The 17,265-nt window shown below is 41.5% G+C and overlaps 2 protein-coding genes across 2 annotated transcripts; one reads left to right on the forward strand and one right to left on the reverse strand.

Annotated features, from left to right (window-relative positions):
• Nucleotides 1-245: 245 nt before the first annotated feature.
• LOC138955894 (hexokinase type 2-like) lies at nucleotides 246-8,250 on the forward strand. The gene is made up of 6 exons (XM_070327402.1): nucleotides 246-380; nucleotides 678-899; nucleotides 1,325-1,495; nucleotides 2,414-2,526; nucleotides 7,314-7,472; nucleotides 8,103-8,250. Exons 2-6 carry the CDS (start codon nucleotides 867-869, stop codon nucleotides 8,248-8,250), a joined length of 624 nt encoding a protein of 207 aa, XP_070183503.1. The 5' UTR covers nucleotides 246-380; nucleotides 678-866.
• Nucleotides 8,251-12,582: 4,332 nt separating this feature from the next.
• LOC138955895 (uncharacterized) lies at nucleotides 12,583-16,969 on the reverse strand. Its single transcript, XM_070327403.1, has 3 exons — nucleotides 16,966-16,969; nucleotides 13,937-14,418; nucleotides 12,583-12,666 (listed from the first exon to the last, which is right to left on the reverse strand). Exons 1-3 carry the CDS (start codon nucleotides 16,967-16,969, stop codon nucleotides 12,583-12,585), a joined length of 570 nt encoding a protein of 189 aa, XP_070183504.1.
• Between the last annotated feature and the right edge of the window lie 296 nt (nucleotides 16,970-17,265).

A 17,265-nucleotide genomic window follows, 5' to 3' on the forward strand; every position in this document is an offset into this window, starting at 1 on the left:
TCAGAAAGTTAACACGAAGAGAGGTACAGAAATGCGTGCTATGCAGCACAGCGCAACTACTACCCCGCTCTTCTTGTCAATTTCACTGCCTTTGCCACGAGCGGTGGACTGACGATGCTACGAGTATACGGTCGTGCAGTGCGTTCACTGAGTTTCATTCTGTGAGTTCGACAGCTTGCATTGACTAAATGTTTTAATTTCGCCTTACGCGACTTGTTTTCTTGTTTTGTTTTTCTCCAGAACATGGTGCATTTATAGTGGTGAACTTAAGCGGAATCGTCCTGAAGATTCACCACGTGAAACTACGAGCTCCTCAACCTGATACCCTGTTCAAGAGTTTTCCAATTCCAGTAGCCGTCAGGCTTGGTACAGGCATTCAGGTATCTAATCACGTTGTTACAAGTTGACATACATTTTAAAACTATAAAAGCACACTCGGATAAATCAGTTAGGTGAATATATCATAGCATACCATGTATTAGTTTTCATTTGTCTGTTACTACCACTTCTGCTCGTAATTTGTTCCACGACATTTTCTGAACAAATACTTAAATCACGTTTACAACGAGTTGTTACTTTAGAGAAAGGTTTAAAATCTCACACACACAATCAAAATTAGTGTATGTACTGGTTATCCCTTATATTATTGGTAACTTTGTTCTTTTCTTTAATTTCAGTTGTTCGATTTCATCGCAGACAGTGTTCACACGTTTTTGAGTGAACAACATATATCGAAAAAACGGCGGCATGTTGCATTTGTCGTCTCATTCCCGTGTGATTACGAGCCGAATCTCACTGGCGCTCGTCTCACCAAGTGCACCAGCGCATTTCAGTGTGAGGACGTCGTTGGAAAAGACGTGCAGGAGATGCTTCAGCAAGCTTTTGACAGAAAAATACCGGTACATACGCCATTAATTTCACATTTACACTTTACCAACACGATGCCATGCATGTAAGCACTCATGATTGATTCAGAACTCGAGTTGTTTCTGTGTTAATTTTGTTGTTGAGGCATGGTGTTCATCCTTTTCTACCAATTTAAATCTGCGCAAGTGACATAATTATAGCATAATTAATTGTGATGTGTGTAAGTGGGTATACTGTTTTGCTTGTCGTGTGTGTCCACATTATATCGGTGTGTGTGTGTATGTGTGTGTGTTTGTGTGTCTGTGTGTGTGTGTGTGTATGCCTGTGTGTATGTGTGTGTGTGTGTGTGTGTGTGTGTGTTTGTGTGTGTGTGTGTGTGTGTGTGTGTGTGTGTGTGTGTGTGTGTGTGTGTGTGTGTGTGTGTGTGTGTGTGTCCGACTCTTTACTCTCGCATCAGAAATGCCGTCTAGATGTCACAGTTGTCATCGACGACACCGCCGCTACGCTCATGTCAGTTATGTGCGATAACCAAAGCTGTCGGATTGCTGTTAAGCTGGATAACGGATTTCATGCTTGCTATCTGAAAGAAAAGGACAAGGAGTCCAGTCATAGTGACGTGGAAAGCAAGGTAACGTAACGTATAGGACTAAAACAGTCTTTCTGATTTAAATTATATCCTTTCAAGGCACGGAGACATTCCAGTGACTGGTCAAATAATGATAAGCATCACTCATTTAAGCACACATGGTATCACTATGGCGAGTCACGTGCAGTTGATACTGTAAGTTTGTAAGGATCTTGCATGGTTATATACTGGTATCGCCATTCTATCATGGCTGCATGCACCCTTGCGTGTATGGAAAACTACATTGAAAGCGCCCATCTCCCTTATGCTCCAATTTCGCTCACAAGTAGGGGGTGGGCGTTTACTGGGTACTATACCCTATGCAGAATCTTAGACTCGTGAAAAATAGCGGAATTTGATCACTTGGTACGAAAATGATTGTACAATACGTGTCAATCAATCTAATTAAATCCCCAAAAGTCGATATCTTAAACATTAGGTGAGTCTCTCAAATTTTCGTCCACTTTTGGGATGGCCAAGTATGAACTCAATGGTATGACTTCATTGCATCATCTTATATAATCTGTGTTTGGTATATACCCAAACCCACCTCCTCATGCTTTGATGTGGGCTGTTATCCTAAAAGAGCAATAAACCACCCCAAGCGCCAAGCGTCTGTATTTGGTAAAGAGGTTAGGAATTAACTACAAACATGTTTTGTCACCTTTCGAATTCATTAGTGGGGTGGGCGTTACAAGGTACTATATATCACATACACCGTGTTTGACCCAAAGTAGGGGGAGGGCGTTTGCCTGATACTGGGCGCGTACACGGTAGTTTACATTTAAACAAAATGAGGACACAGCAGTAACCTGGTTAGGTCTTTTTTTATCAATATTTCGGCAGCGACAACTGAACTGCCTTCTTCAGAGTGTAATGATGAAAGGTAGTTTACAGTGTACTTTGTTTGTATAATTGCAGGTTCTTGTCATCGCAGACTTGGGCGCCTTGGGAGAGAACGGATGTCTTGACATGTTGAAAACCGACTACGACAAAGTTATCGACGAGTACTCAAATCACCCCAAAAAGCAAATGTAAGAACAAGTTTTTGCAAATGTTTGTAAACATATACGAAAGAATCTAGTTAAAAAAATCGCACACGCAAATGCAAACAAAAGCAAATTCCGCAAGCGCTTTTGGCTCTGAAAACACAGATAGACCGACAGACAGACAGACATACACAGACATACACAGACAGAGACACACACAGACACACGCACACAGACACACACTCACATATACACACACACACACATACACACACACACACACACACACACACACACACACACACACACACAGGCACACAGACATACAGACATACAGACACACTCACACACACACATACACACACACACACACACACACACATACACACACACACACACACTCACATACACACAAGAAATAAATGCATAATGAATAAAGCAAAATCCTCAACAGTGCACTTAAAACTTGGCGTTCTTATATGAGCTTAGTTGATGATGCATGGTCAATTATTCAGTTAAATGTCGTCTAATGATTATTGAGAATATAGTATTTTACTTGCAGTAACTGTAAGCACACCGATGTTGCTTGTATTTTGTCTACGTGCACTACGTGAACAACCAAATACGTTTTTGTATGACTGTATCACGGTGTGTCAACTGATTCCGTTCATCCGCAGGATGTTTTCGTTCATACAGCCTCATTTCCGTCACTTACTTGGGGGAAAACGTTGTGGTAAGTCGTGTGGGCAGCGCGCTTGTGTGATATTGAAAGAATACGGTAGAGAAATGGTTGGGCTATGTGTACGATAACTACAAAGTGCTAGTAATTCTAATGATAACACGCGGGGGCCGAACGTGGCACAATTGCCTGATTTTTTTTAACTTGTTCTTGTTTTTCTCGCTCTGTTATCGAATCTGACCCCTGATTTGCACATGATCACCAAAACTATTGCCTGTTACGACATTTCGCTTGAACAGAAGTTTATAGAAACCCATGGCTTTTGTACAATCACTTGTCTTTTGAAAACATGCAGATTCCGTTCATACACCATGTTTCCGTTCGTACAAAAGTGCATGTTTCCCTTCGCACGAACAGCGTTTCCGTTCATACACATTTGTCAGATCAGAGTGAAACAGTCCCCCACTACAAGTTATGTGTGTTCCAATGGTCTTCAGACAGCACAAAGTACGAATGCGTGTGATATTGGACCTATGTGAACCATAAGATGAATTGAATTTGCAAAAAAATAGTTTTGTGTCCGTTCGTACTGATTTTGACGACAACATGTGTCCGTTCGTACCACTTTCATCAAATTGTTTCCGTTCGTACGCTTTTCAGTAATGTGTTCGGTGACGGAGCTTTCTGGGTGTTTTGATAAGAACGAAGATTGATTTATGCAGTGTTGCTTGCTTTGCAGCACTGCAATTAAGACTGAAATAAGTGACATGCACATTTGTATTTACTGCTATCATGCCATTTGCTTCACCTGTGCTAATTATGAGCAGAAATTAGACAAATCAAGAAAAACATTATCCAGGCACTATCAGTCCTTTTTACATTTAGTCAAGTTTTAACTAAATGTTTTAACATAGACGGGGAATCAAAACGAGGGTCGTGGTGTGTGTGTGTGTGTGTGTGTGTGTGTGTGTGTGTGTGTGTGTGTGTGTGTGTGTGTGAGTGTGTGTGTGTGTGTGTGTATGTGTGTGTGTGTATGTGTGTGTGTGTGTGTGTGTGTCTGTGTGTGTGTGTCTGTGTGTGTGTGTCTGTGTGTGTGTGTGTGTGTAGAGCGATTCAGAGAAAATTACTTGACCGATCTTCATGACACTTTACATGAGGGTTTCTGGGTATGATAGATATCTCCAGACTTTTTTTCTCCATTTTTCCAGAAATGTCCTTGATGACGTCATACCCGACTTTTTATCAAAGTTGAGGCCGCACTGTCACACCCTCATTTGTTGATCAAATTGATTGAAACTTTAGCCAAGCAATCTTTGACGAAGCCCGTACTATGGGATTGCATTTCAGCTTCGAAGCTTAACAATTATTTAAAAAGTTTGGTCATTAAAAATATCAAAATGCTAATTAAAAATAAATTTAAGTCATCGATCCAAATTTAATTTCATCTTTCATCTCTATTGTTTCCTGATTTCAAAAACATATAGATATGTTATGTTGAGATACAAAAACAAGCTCAGACAATTAAAAACAAGATAGAAAAGCGTACTTTCCTGCTTAGCGCAATAGAAGCTACCGCGCTTAAACGGATTGTCAATTTCACTTAGTTTTGCACGTGAAAAGTGAGCGATTTCCTTGTCGCGGGGATTGACGAAGGGGATTGGCGTCTGTAACGTGACTTCTGTTAACCTGCCTGTGTCTTTTGCAATCACAGACCCGTCTGTAGAAAAACTGAAACAATCCTGGTTTAAATCGATAATTGACGTGTGTGTACTTCTTCTTGCCTGTGAACTCGCAAACGAATGGTACATATGCTTTTAAAAATTCATCTTTGTGAGTGTCTTGGCTATGTAAATATATATCTTTTACAGCTGGAAAGCGCTTATTGCAATGTCCGCATCTCACGTTTTCCATTGATTCTTGTCATCCTGGAACAGCACAATAATTGAGCGATTACTTCATATATTCTCGATCAATGCATCAGTGGCGTGTGTCTTACATTATAACTGACACGCTGCAGTACAAACAAAAGAGAGAGAGAGAGAGAGAGAGAGAGAGAGAGAGAGAGAGAGAGAGAGAGAGAGAGAGAGAGAGACAGAGAAGAGAGAGAGAGAGAGAGAGAGAGAGAGAGAGAGAGAGAGAGAGAGAGAGAGAGAGAAACAGACAGACAGACAGACAGGCAGGCAGACAGACACAGACAGACAGACAGACAGAGAAGAGGCGGGATAGAATTACATTGAAAGGAGAGGTATCCGTGTCTAATTGCTGTAGAACCATACCCCATGCACAGCATGTCAGACTTCAAACGTTTTGAATAAAACAGGATAAAACCATTTGGGAAGACAACTTAAGCCTACTTGTTTTTGACTCACACAAAAGAGCTGAAGACGGAGGTGCTAGGCCATTGGCGCTCTCTAGACAACCATGGTTACACGCATATACACACAAGTGTGATCGATAAGAAGAAAAAGACTCACACAAACGCACATACAAACACACAAACAAACAAATAAGCAAACACACTAACAAACGAACAAACACAAAGTTATGCAAACAGGTAATCCTACCTTTCGTATTAATTCACTAAAACAAGTGTTAGTTTTGTTTTGTTAAATTGCATTTCGAAAGATACATTTAAAAGTGTGTTGACCTAGCTATCACCTGATTATAACGATTTTCGCACACAGCATCTGCTTTTTTTCTGAGTGGCACATCTGAAATTTCAAGAAATAAAGAGTACATATTTTGAACAGGTTTCACATAAATTCAGATCTTTGAAATGGCATTGTGTAAGGAAACTAGACGAAGACACACTTATCAAAATGTTTGCTCTTCATTAAGATTTTAAACAGGGATGGTATTGCACCAGAAAAACCACAGTCGCGTGTTGTTGCACTCATGAACAACATGAATTATGGATAATACTTAAGTCGAATTAGGGATATTAAAATACTAATTGCTCAAGCTTTCTACCAAAATCACGAACGTCATAAAACGCGTACGAACGGAAACAATTTGATGAAAGTGGTACGAACGGACACATTTTGTCGTCAAAATCAGTACGAACGGACACAAAACTGTTTTTTGCAAATTCAATTCATCTTATGGTTCACATAGGTCCAATATCACACGCATTCGTACTTTGTGCAATCTGACGACCATTGGAACACACATAACTTGTAGTGGGGTCCTGTTTCGCTCTGATCTAACGAATGAGTATAAACGGAAACGCTGTTCGTGCGAAGGGAAACATGCACTTTTGTACGAACGGAAACATAGTGTATGAACGGAATCTGCATGTTTTCAAAAGACAAGTGATTGTACAAAAGCCATGGGTTTCTATAAACTTCTGTTCAAGCGAAATGTCGTAACAGGCAATGGTTTTGGTGATCATGTGCAAATCAGGGGTCAGATTCGATAACAGAGCGAGAAAAACAAGAAAATGTAAAAAAAAATCAGGCAATATTGCCACGTTCGGCCCGTGTGTGTTATCATTAGGATTACTAGCACCTTGGTACTAATCCCACACATAGCTGGGCAACCATTTCACTCCCTTATTCTTTCAATATCACACAAGCGCGCTGCCCACACGACTTTAACAACGTTTTTCTCCAAGCAAGTGACGAAAATGAGGCTGTATGAACGGAAACATCCTGCGGATGAACGGAATCAGTTGACACACCGTGTGTATCTCGTCTTCTTTAATTATTCTCAGTTTGACAATGACTGCATGACTCTTCCGGGCTCAAAAAAGGTGTCTCTCACCAATCGAAGTGCATATAGAAAGCTTCACGTACTATGTTTTGATTGGTGATTATGTTTTGCTAGTTCCAGTGGTCGAGTACCAACCAATAATTGCAGAGAATGTGATCGTCTTTGTGCTTTGACATTAAGACCCTTTTTAACCAGGCAGTTCCCGAGAAATGTGCTGACATTTCAGTAATATGATATACTGTGGCTTATTGCGGGTTAGTGCTATGCAACTTGTACACTATGAGAAAGGCCAATACCAAGTTTTGGCTACACAAGTTTGCTTAGCTACAGAGAATCATGTCTTTGGCTGCAATCTTATTTAAAATAGTCCAAGTTTGGTGACCAATGACTTAATGTAACTGTTGGCATGATTGCATTATTCAAGAAACACGCTTTGTTATAGTTTAGAGAAGATGGTCAGCATTGCATATACTGGAGAGCAGGTGAGACTGGTGCTGGTGGAGTTGGCAAGGAAAGGTCTGCTCTTCAAATCTGTTCCCAACAAGTCTGTTCTGAACAAGAAAGATTGCTTTACTGCTGACTACATCTCGTTGATTGAAAGGTTAGACATAAGTTGATAAGATGCTATCCCACTCTCGTAGGTATGACAAACTGTTTCTGAAGTATGTTTCTCTTTTTCCTAATAACAGTTACTCTAACTCATTGAATTGTTATTTTGCTTACATTGTTTATGACCCGTGTGTGTGTGTGTCTCTGTGTGTGTGCGTGTCTGTGTGTGTGTGCGTGTCTGTGTGTGTGTGGGTGTCTGTGTGTGTGTGGGTGTGTGTGTGTGTTTGTGTGTGTGTGTGTGTGTGTGTGTGTGTTGTTTTAGTTATTATTGTTGTTATGCTATGTTCATTTTACTTTAGTTTTTTTCTCGTTGTGCTCTTCTAGAGAATTCTATTTTAGGAACTCTCTTTATAAGAAGATCATGGTTATATATTACTTGGATATTTGATCTGTTGTTTTTACTTTTAGAATACTGATAATGTGTACTGGTAGTCATTGATGTGCAGCATATTAGGCAAGAGAGGATGAGGGATGGATAATTCTCTCTTATCTTAGTTTTTGGTTGGTAGTTGGAATATGCTTGTTTGTTGTGTTGCTAATTGTATGTATTCCTTTCTTTGCTTGGTCAGTTTGCGAGTATTCTGATTTGTACACGTATGATGTTGATTTTTGTTTATTTCAGCGACAATTGCAGTCACTATGTCAATACTGACTTTGTGCTGAGGCAGCTACAATTAGAAAACTGCACGGCAGAAGATTGCAAGATAGTCTACGACATTTGCAATACTATTTTGAAAAGGGCTGCCCATTTAGCAGCTGCTGGTAAGTAAATAACACACAGTTGTAAATATGTTAATAAGAGGCTGACACAGCAAGAGTCAGAATGAGAAATTCGATATGCTGGATTTGTTATAGTAAACATTGTTACTGAGATTGAGGGGGTTAGGAATGCAGCTTATTTGTGTTGCTGTTTTTGTCTTTGTTTTGATTTTATTATTTGTGTTTTGCCTAATAACACTGGTTTGAAGAATCCTTCACAAATTATGTATGATTAATTTAAAATTCTGGTTTAAATCTAGACCAAAGAGTTAACATTGTAGACATTGTAAAGCACAACAGCTGCTTTCAGTAGTTCATGTTAAGCAATTAAGTGTGGACACCTCTGCGTCCATTTTGTAATTTTATTTGTTTAGGTATATCGCTTGTCGTTTTACTTACACTTTTATCTGGCATTTGTGTAACTGGTTCGACCTTTGCTCCTCATAAAGAACAACAACATAACAACATCAAAACTCAGGATTCAAAAGGCCCTGGGTAATACGCGTAATTCGGCTGATCTCTGTTTTAAAACGGCTTCTTAGGTTGTATATGTTAACCTCGCATGATGAATGTTCGCAGGCCTGGCAGCACTTATAAATCGCTTGGATATAGCTGATGATGACGTCACGATTGCCGTTGATGGAGCCCTTTTCCGTTATTATCCGCACTTCCACCAACTTCTGTGTGCTAAGACTCAAGAACGTGTCCCTCAAAAAAAGGTAAGAGAAATATGCCAGCACTTTTCGAATTAGAAACTTGAATCACCTATCCGTTGCAGGTTGAATGATTGTATTGAGTGGATTAAATCTTGTTAAACGCGTACAAAGGCAACGCGGTTTGAATGTTATTGATAATTCTTCCGTCGTCTATCTGGGACAGATACGGGCAAATCTGTATCTCCAGAGGTGCAGGATATCATTCATCCAAACATGTATCCAGATAGGTGACTACACAACACACACATACACACACACACACACACACACACACACACACACACACACACATACACACACACACACATACACATACACACACACACACCAACACACACGCACACACACGCACATACACACACACACGCACACACACACACACACACATTCACACACACATACACACACACACCCACACACACACACACACCCACACACACACACACACACACAAGCGCGCGCGCACACACACGCGCACACACACACACACACACACATACACATACACATACACACACACAAACACACACACACACACACACGCACGCACACATACACACACACACACACACACATACACACCCACACGCACACACACCCACTTAATGAGCTTCACATGATCATTTGAGTTAATGTTGACAGTTCCCACATCACAACGGTATGAATGTTTTTTTGTGTTGCAGGTCAAACTTGTACCATCATATTACGGAAGTGCCATGGGTGCGGCACTTACAACAGCTGTTCTGAGACCTTACCGAAAGGTACCTACAGAATTTGAAAAAGTCACAACATGTTTCAAAAAAGCAATGCCCTGAATGGTGACAGACTTCATAGTAGGCACGGAAGCTTTACTTCAGCTTATTGTACACTGGCCTTTCCACCAAAGAGTTTGTCAAGTGCAACGAGTTCAAAACAGTGCCAACGGGCTGATTCTTGGAAACACATTTGAACAGTTCTACTTTCAATCTTGTGCTGGCATAGAAGCTGTAAGTGTTAGTGAACTAGTGTTTTGACATTTTACTTTCCGGATTTTGGTCCAAATCCCGTAGTATTTACAAGTCGTCTCATTCCAATTAGATCCTCTTCTTGTGAAAACAAATCTCCCTCCTTCCGGGACCAGGACCAACTCGTTGGTGAAAAGCCGTTTTGACATAAAATACCAACCGATTGAACCTCACTTCAAATGTCGGCTTCATAGCAGTATATATATAACAAGACTGTTTAAATGGTCTGTAAACCCGTGTCCGCACGGTAGTATTTTTTGTGTGAGTCAGGGTGCGAATGCAGTTGTAGGTGTGTTTACATGTGTGTGTGTCGAAGACGCTTTCAGATGTAATATTAACCGCTGCGTGCAATCGTGGTGCTTCAACAGCACAGTTTGGATAGTTCAGTACTTGTCAGCAGTACTTTAACTGACGAGATTGTCTTAGACTGAAAATGAGCTGAATTCGTGACTGTAAACGTACGACAGTATATTTGACAAGCGGAGTTCTCCTTGATTTTGTTTTCTTTTTTCTGAAAAAAGAAGATTTTGAGTTTACTTATGTAAATATTTGATACAATATAATGTGACCTTGTTTGTCCTAGTTGAGCAAGTGGACAATTATGTTTTGAATGGCATTTCGTCATTTAAATACTTGAACAAATCATACCGGTGTTTCTAACCAGTACGTTTTAGAAAGGCTACGAATCGTGTTTAGAGAGGAATATATTATTTTTGCGACGAGAATGGTTACGTAAGTGCTGCGCGGATTACAATGTTCGAGCCAACACAGTGCAAAACTCAACAAAAGAGGAGCTACAACCGCATTACAACCATGTCCAAAACAAAAAGGCCCACTTTGGCACTACTTTCACCTCACTGGCTCAATTCAATGCTTCATTCTTTAGCGAAATCAGTGTTGACCCCAATGATGTGGCCCAAAACCCCATATCTCGTGATCCCTCATGGACAATGAAATAAATGAATTTTGACACAGAATATTGTGCAGCTACAAAGGATGATCAGTTATTACTCAGGATACAATCCCTTGAGCACATCGATACTGTATACAAAGGCCATGCTCATGTTTATACAGACGGGTCAGTTCTAGATGACAAGAAGGCTGGCGCAACTTTTGTAATCCCCAGCGTTGACCTGACTGGGAAATTTAAACTGTGCAACAGAAACTCGATCTTCTCAGCTGAGCTCATTGCCATCTGCATGTCGCTTGTTCATCTCAATCTCAAGAACACTCCTCCTCAAAAGATAGCTATCTTCTCTGACTCCAAAGCAGCCATTGAAGCATTAAGAACTAACAAAAGATCAAAAAGACAGGATCTTGTCATTGCCATAAAAGAGCTGACAAATAAAAAAAAATAAAAAAGGAAGCGAGATTAACCTGGTCTGGAGTCCAGCACACGTGAACGTGCCTGGCAACGAGAGAGCAGACAAAGCCGCTAAAGAAGCTGCCCAAGGCATAGGCGCCTGCGAGGTAGACCTGCCATTGTCTGCTTCTGAGATCAGTAGCCTTATAGACTCTCTTCTCTGGAAGAATGGTCATCATCAGAATGGTTACAAAGAAAATGGTGCCTCGATTATCATTAACATACCAATGGAATCACCTCATCAGCTAACAGAGACAAAGAGGCAGCTAATAGTATAATACGTCATTAATCATATTTAACATGTATTACACCGTACAACACATGCCATATTCCATTCTTTCCATACCATCCTGAAAAAGGCAGATACATGCCAACATATGGATAACAAGTACCTACCCTGGTTGCTGGTGTGTTTTATTTTTTATTTGTATGTGTGCTATATGTTAAAAAAGTACATGGTGTTGCGTTGCGTGCGCGTGCGTGCGCGCGCGTGCGTGTGCGTACCCGCGCGCGCGCGTGTGTGTGTGTGTGTGTGTGTGTGTGTGCGTGCGCGCGTGTGTGTGTGTGTATGTGTATGTGTGCGTGCGTGTTTGTGCTTGTGTGTGTGTGTGTGTGTGTGTGTGTATGTGTGTGCGTGTGCGATGGCTAGAGAACGTGAGAGTGTGTGCCTGTTTGTATGCGAGACAGAGACAGAGACAGAGACATAGAGAGAAAGAGAGAGAGAGAAAGAGAGAGAGAGAGAGAGAGAGAAAGAGAGAGAGAGAGAGAGAGAGAGAGAGAGAGAGAGAGAGAGAGAGAGAGAGAGAGAGAGAGAGAGAGAGAGAGAGCGATTAGTGAATATTAATGTAAAGCAAATAAAAACGTTTCAACAAACAATCTGTCCAAGTCTGAATTGAGTGTCAGGTCCTGGCGTTCGTGAATGGAAGCAATATAGAATTACTGTCCGTTTGAATAGCATTGTACCATTGTTATAATGACGGTTACTTCGTAACTGATGTTTAAGAAGCTGCCTTTTCTGGCTCAAAGAGTTGTCTGCCTTTACCAGTCAAAAAGCTCGACCCATTGCGCCTGTAAACATTCCTTGTTGATATCAAATCCAGATGTGTCGGTCTCACACTCGGCAGTGCTAGTGATTTATTGGTTTTTTTGTAAGCTAACGGAACAACTGTTTGTGTGAGTTAAGTTCGTTGTATACTTGTTTTCCCTCTCTTTCAGTAAAGAGAACCGTACTTAAAGGCACAGTGAACCTTCCGTAAACCATCACTGAGCTCCCTGAGCCTCGACATACAGTGCAATCATACTTCCATTTGAACGCTCACCGAACGGAAACATCCTGGCTGCTTTCTGTCGAGAGTGAGACATTTTCAAAGAATGTATTTTCGTTTACTATGCGAACGGACAACCAGGCGCCTCGTTTTGATATAGACCTAACTTTTAAAATCTAAATAACAAATTGACAGCTTGTTACACAAACATTATTACATCATAATTATCAATTGTTTCATCAAGACAAGATCAGAACATTTCGAAGTTTTGAAAGTTTGAAAAAAGAAAAGCCCGGAAACTTGTCACGCAAAACGTCTTTCTCGTAGCAGACGACGGTTGTGCCTAGCGCCAGTTCCTCTGAACCGTCAACCGCCACCGCTCTAGTTCGCAGCCATTTGTTGCGTTTTAGATTCAGAGGTACACAATAACGTGATATTGCACATAAGCTTACGTACAGCGAGTGGCATTGAAATTAAAAACTGACTACTAAATTGTAAAAAAACAGGAAACTGAATTACACGGGTCCACGATGGCTTAGGGGTAAGATAAACCGCGCAAAAATAAATTATTTGAACATTGCTTGCTCTTTACGGAGGGCACCTAGGATGTTCTCAAGCGGTGAGTGTTTAAATGAAAGGGTGTGTGCACTGTGTGTAAAAGCCTGACATTATCTGTGATGGTTTACGGGAGGCTTACTGTGCCTTTAATTGTAAGCTGTTTTGATTTGATAACAACGTCGCTTTTTTTCGAAGTGTTATGTTTTAATTGTGTGTGCTAAAAGGAAAACCAACACCAACATCCTGCACAATACATTTGTACCAGAAAACAAGAGGAGCAAGTCGCGTGAAGCGATATAACAACATTTAGTCAAGATCAACACCACTAATCAATCATCGCCGAGACTACATTCACATAGTCTCGACTAACCATACCGAAGTCTGAGACGGGTCACGCTCGTCGCCGCGAAGCACGCGTCCGTAGTTCATTCTGAGCACACTTTTAGAGTAAACATGACATATCAATATATTTTTGAATTCAGGTAAAGATGAGGAATACATAATCTGACATTCCATTTTAATAACAACTCTAATGAGCAAACTAATAACAAATTGTTAAGCTACCAAGCTGAAATGCAATACCAAAGTCAGACCTTTGTCGAAGATTGCTTTACCAAACTGTCAATCTTCTTCTTCTTCTTCGTACGACGGTTGTGTCAGACTCGGAATCTGGAGGATGCCATGAACATGGACGTTCTTTCCAGGTCCTCCAGTGCTCCCCACATTTTGGTCCTCAGATCTGTTTGGTCAGGCCATGTCTGGATCCGCAGTTGGTGGAGGAGGGGACATGCTTGGAGAACATGTTCTGGAGTCTGATCTCCCTCTCCACAGTCACATGTGGCAGACTCTGCTACACCTATCCTCCTTAGGTGTGCTTTGAGGCAGCAGTGTCCAGTGCGGAGGCGGAAGATGATAGCCTGCTCAGCACGGCTTAGGAGATGGAGGGGGTCTTGGTGTGGCTTGTAGCCAGAGGTTTTGTTGGTAAATTTCTCTTTCCATCTGTGTTTTATGAGGGTCTTTGCCTCTCGATATGACTGGCAGTGGTTTGGCTGTTCCATCTTGCTGCCATTCTTGGCGAGCTCGTTTGCCTTCTCGTTACCAGAGATTCCGCAGTGTGCTGGTATCCACTGAAGGACGACTGTGGACTTCCTGGCGAGGGTGCTGATCTGGTGCTTCAGCTCTTCCAAGCTCTGGTCTGTGTTGCTGGATTCGAGGGCTTGTAGTGCAGAGACTGAGTCGGTCAGGAAGACAGTGTTCTTTGGTGTTTCTTCCACTGTCAATCAATTTAGTTGACAAATGAGGGTGTGACAGTGCCGCCTTAACTTTCACAAAAAAGCCGGATATGGCGTCATCAAAGACATATATCGAAAACATAAAAAACATGTCTGGGGATATCATACCCAGGAACTTTCATGTCAAGTTTCATGAAGATCTGTTTTGGTAGTTTTCTCTGAATCGCTCTACACATACATTGGCACAGACACACAGACAGACTGACAGACATACACCAAACCCTCGTTTCGATTACCCGTCTATGTTAAAACATTTGGTCAACATTTGATTAAATGTAAAAACAATGGCCCGGCACTAACTGTACTTAAAAAACGACTTTAAGCACCCCCCCCACACACACACACACACATGCAGCAATGTCACACGCATTCCTTCCTTGCCACTACTAAACCAAACGTGTGCAAAATTGTATGTTACACGCTTTGATACTGAAATCAATTGCTTCGATAATGTATTTATTTCTGGAAAATTCTACCTTTACATACATTTAGTCACTACCTTAAGCATTTATGCTTTCGGTATTCATTTCATGTAATCACAAACGTAGAAAAATGGGTATCAAAGTATTGTTACATTTTGGTGTGCATTCTGAATAGTGTGCAAACTGGCCTTGGTCAGTCAACCACGTTTTATAATAATAATAATGCAAACTTTTATAGCGCTATTCTAGAAAAATGTCTACTCTTAGCGCTTTACAATACATACATCGACCAAGCATACTATACACGCACAGGCAAAGAAACCGACCAAACATAACCAACAAACTATACATGCACAGGCAAAGAAAACGACCAAACATACAATACACGCACAGGCAAGGATAACGACCAAACATAAACAAACATACTATGACCAATCATAACCAACATACTATACGCGCGCAGGCAAAGAGAACAATCAGCACATGTAATAATTACTGACAACTAATGATGCAGGCATACAATGACAATCCAATACACAGCCTAGGCACAAGAACCACATAAGGCTACTGTATAAAAACGTGTCAACAATACTATTTACACACACACAAACAGTGCTGACACAAAGCGCAGAAAATATATATACACGTTATTTTAGGCACTAGGTAGGGGGTGAGGTGGGGCGGGATGGGGTGGGTGGGGAGATGCTGGAGGGAAAATCACTTGCGCTGAAAGAGGTGTGTTTTGAGATTTGTCTTGAATGTAGTGAGAGAATCTGTGTGTCTGAGAGGCAGAGGTAATCTATTCCAGGTCACAGGGGCTTGATAGGCGAAGGACCTCTCGCCACATGTCTTTGTTTGCACTGTGGGGAGTCGGAAGAGTCGAGTGTCGGCGGCGGAGCGAAGCTGACGAGAGGGGGTGTAGAGATTGAGGAGTTCTGAGAAGTATTCTGGGGCAGAACCAGAAACGACGGCAAAAGAAAGAGAGGAGAGTTTGTATTCGATCCTTTTAGTGATAGGCAGCCAGTGTAGAGAGTGAAGAAGGGGTGTGGCGTGTTCATACTTGGAAGATTTGAAGACCAGGCGGGCAGCGTTATTTTGGATCCTTTGAAGTCTATCTACAGTAAAAGGTACTTAGGGAGACCGGCCAGAAGAGAATTGCAATAATCTATCTTTGAGAGGACTAAAGAACACACTAACGTTTTGGTTGCATCAGTGGTGAGGTAGTGACGGACTGAACTAATCTTGCGCAGCTCTAGATAGGCGGACTTGCAGATGTTAGAGATGTGTTTTTGGAAAGAGAGAGTTGGATCGAGAGTGACGCCAAGGCTGCGGACAGACGGAGAGAAAGAGATAGATAGTTCGTTGACAGTGAGAGAGGCAGGAAGAGAAGGGTGATTGAGAAATTTCTTGGGACAGGCCAGCATAACTTCGGTTTTGTCACTATTTAACTGGAGTTTGTTTAAAGACATCCAATCACTGAGGTCTGTGTCGTAAAAAGAATAACACCAACTCCGTTCCCCTGTATGTATGAAAGCCACATTTTCTTTTTCATTCAAATTTTTTTTTTCAAAAGCGTCGTCAACTTTCTATTTACACGACAAGCTCCCTTTCAAGCTTCAATTAAGAACCCTGAATACAAAAGGTCAAAACAAAACAATAGGTACTACTTTGACTATCGTCGTCTGCAACGAAAACCGAAAATGGCGAAACGCTTTGCTACCTACACAGAGGACGAAATTGCCAAGAAAAGATCGAACCTAACACCAGTGACAACAAAAAGGTGCACAGACAGTTCCGTGCGGATCTTTCGCCATTATCTGAAAGAAAAGGGAAAAGGTGAGGATTTTGAAGCAATGTTAAAAAATGAACTGAACAGTACTCTTGGCTCTTTCTATTTGGAAGCTAGATCTGAAAGTGGCGACTTGTATAAACGAAAAACACTGGAAGGGATCCGGTACGGTCTGAATCGCCACCTGAAGTCGCCACCGCACAACAACGACTTCGATATTGTTCGGGATTCTGATTTTTCCGTCGCTAACGAAATGTTCAAGGCGGCTGTCAAAGAACTCAAGCAACAAGGCAAAGGGAACATCACCCACTACGAACCCATGGCCGAAGCCGACAGGCAAAAGCTGTACCACAGCATGTACATGAACACGGCGACACCAACGGGGCTAGCGAACAAGGTACAGTTCGACGTGCGGTATTACTTTTCAAGAAGGGGTGCAGAAACATGCAGTCCATGACCAAAACCACGTTCAGATTCAAAACAGACGCAACAACAAACAGAGAGTATGTGTGCAAAAACTCCGACGAACTTACCAAAAATCACCAACACGACACGGCATTCGTCACCGGATTCATGCCAGCGACTCTGACAGATTCGTGCCCCGTGGAGTCTTTCAG

Source organism: Littorina saxatilis, unplaced genomic scaffold, assembly GCF_037325665.1.
Source record: "Littorina saxatilis isolate snail1 unplaced genomic scaffold, US_GU_Lsax_2.0 scaffold_977, whole genome shotgun sequence".
NCBI lineage: Eukaryota > Metazoa > Mollusca > Gastropoda > Littorinimorpha > Littorinidae > Littorina > Littorina saxatilis.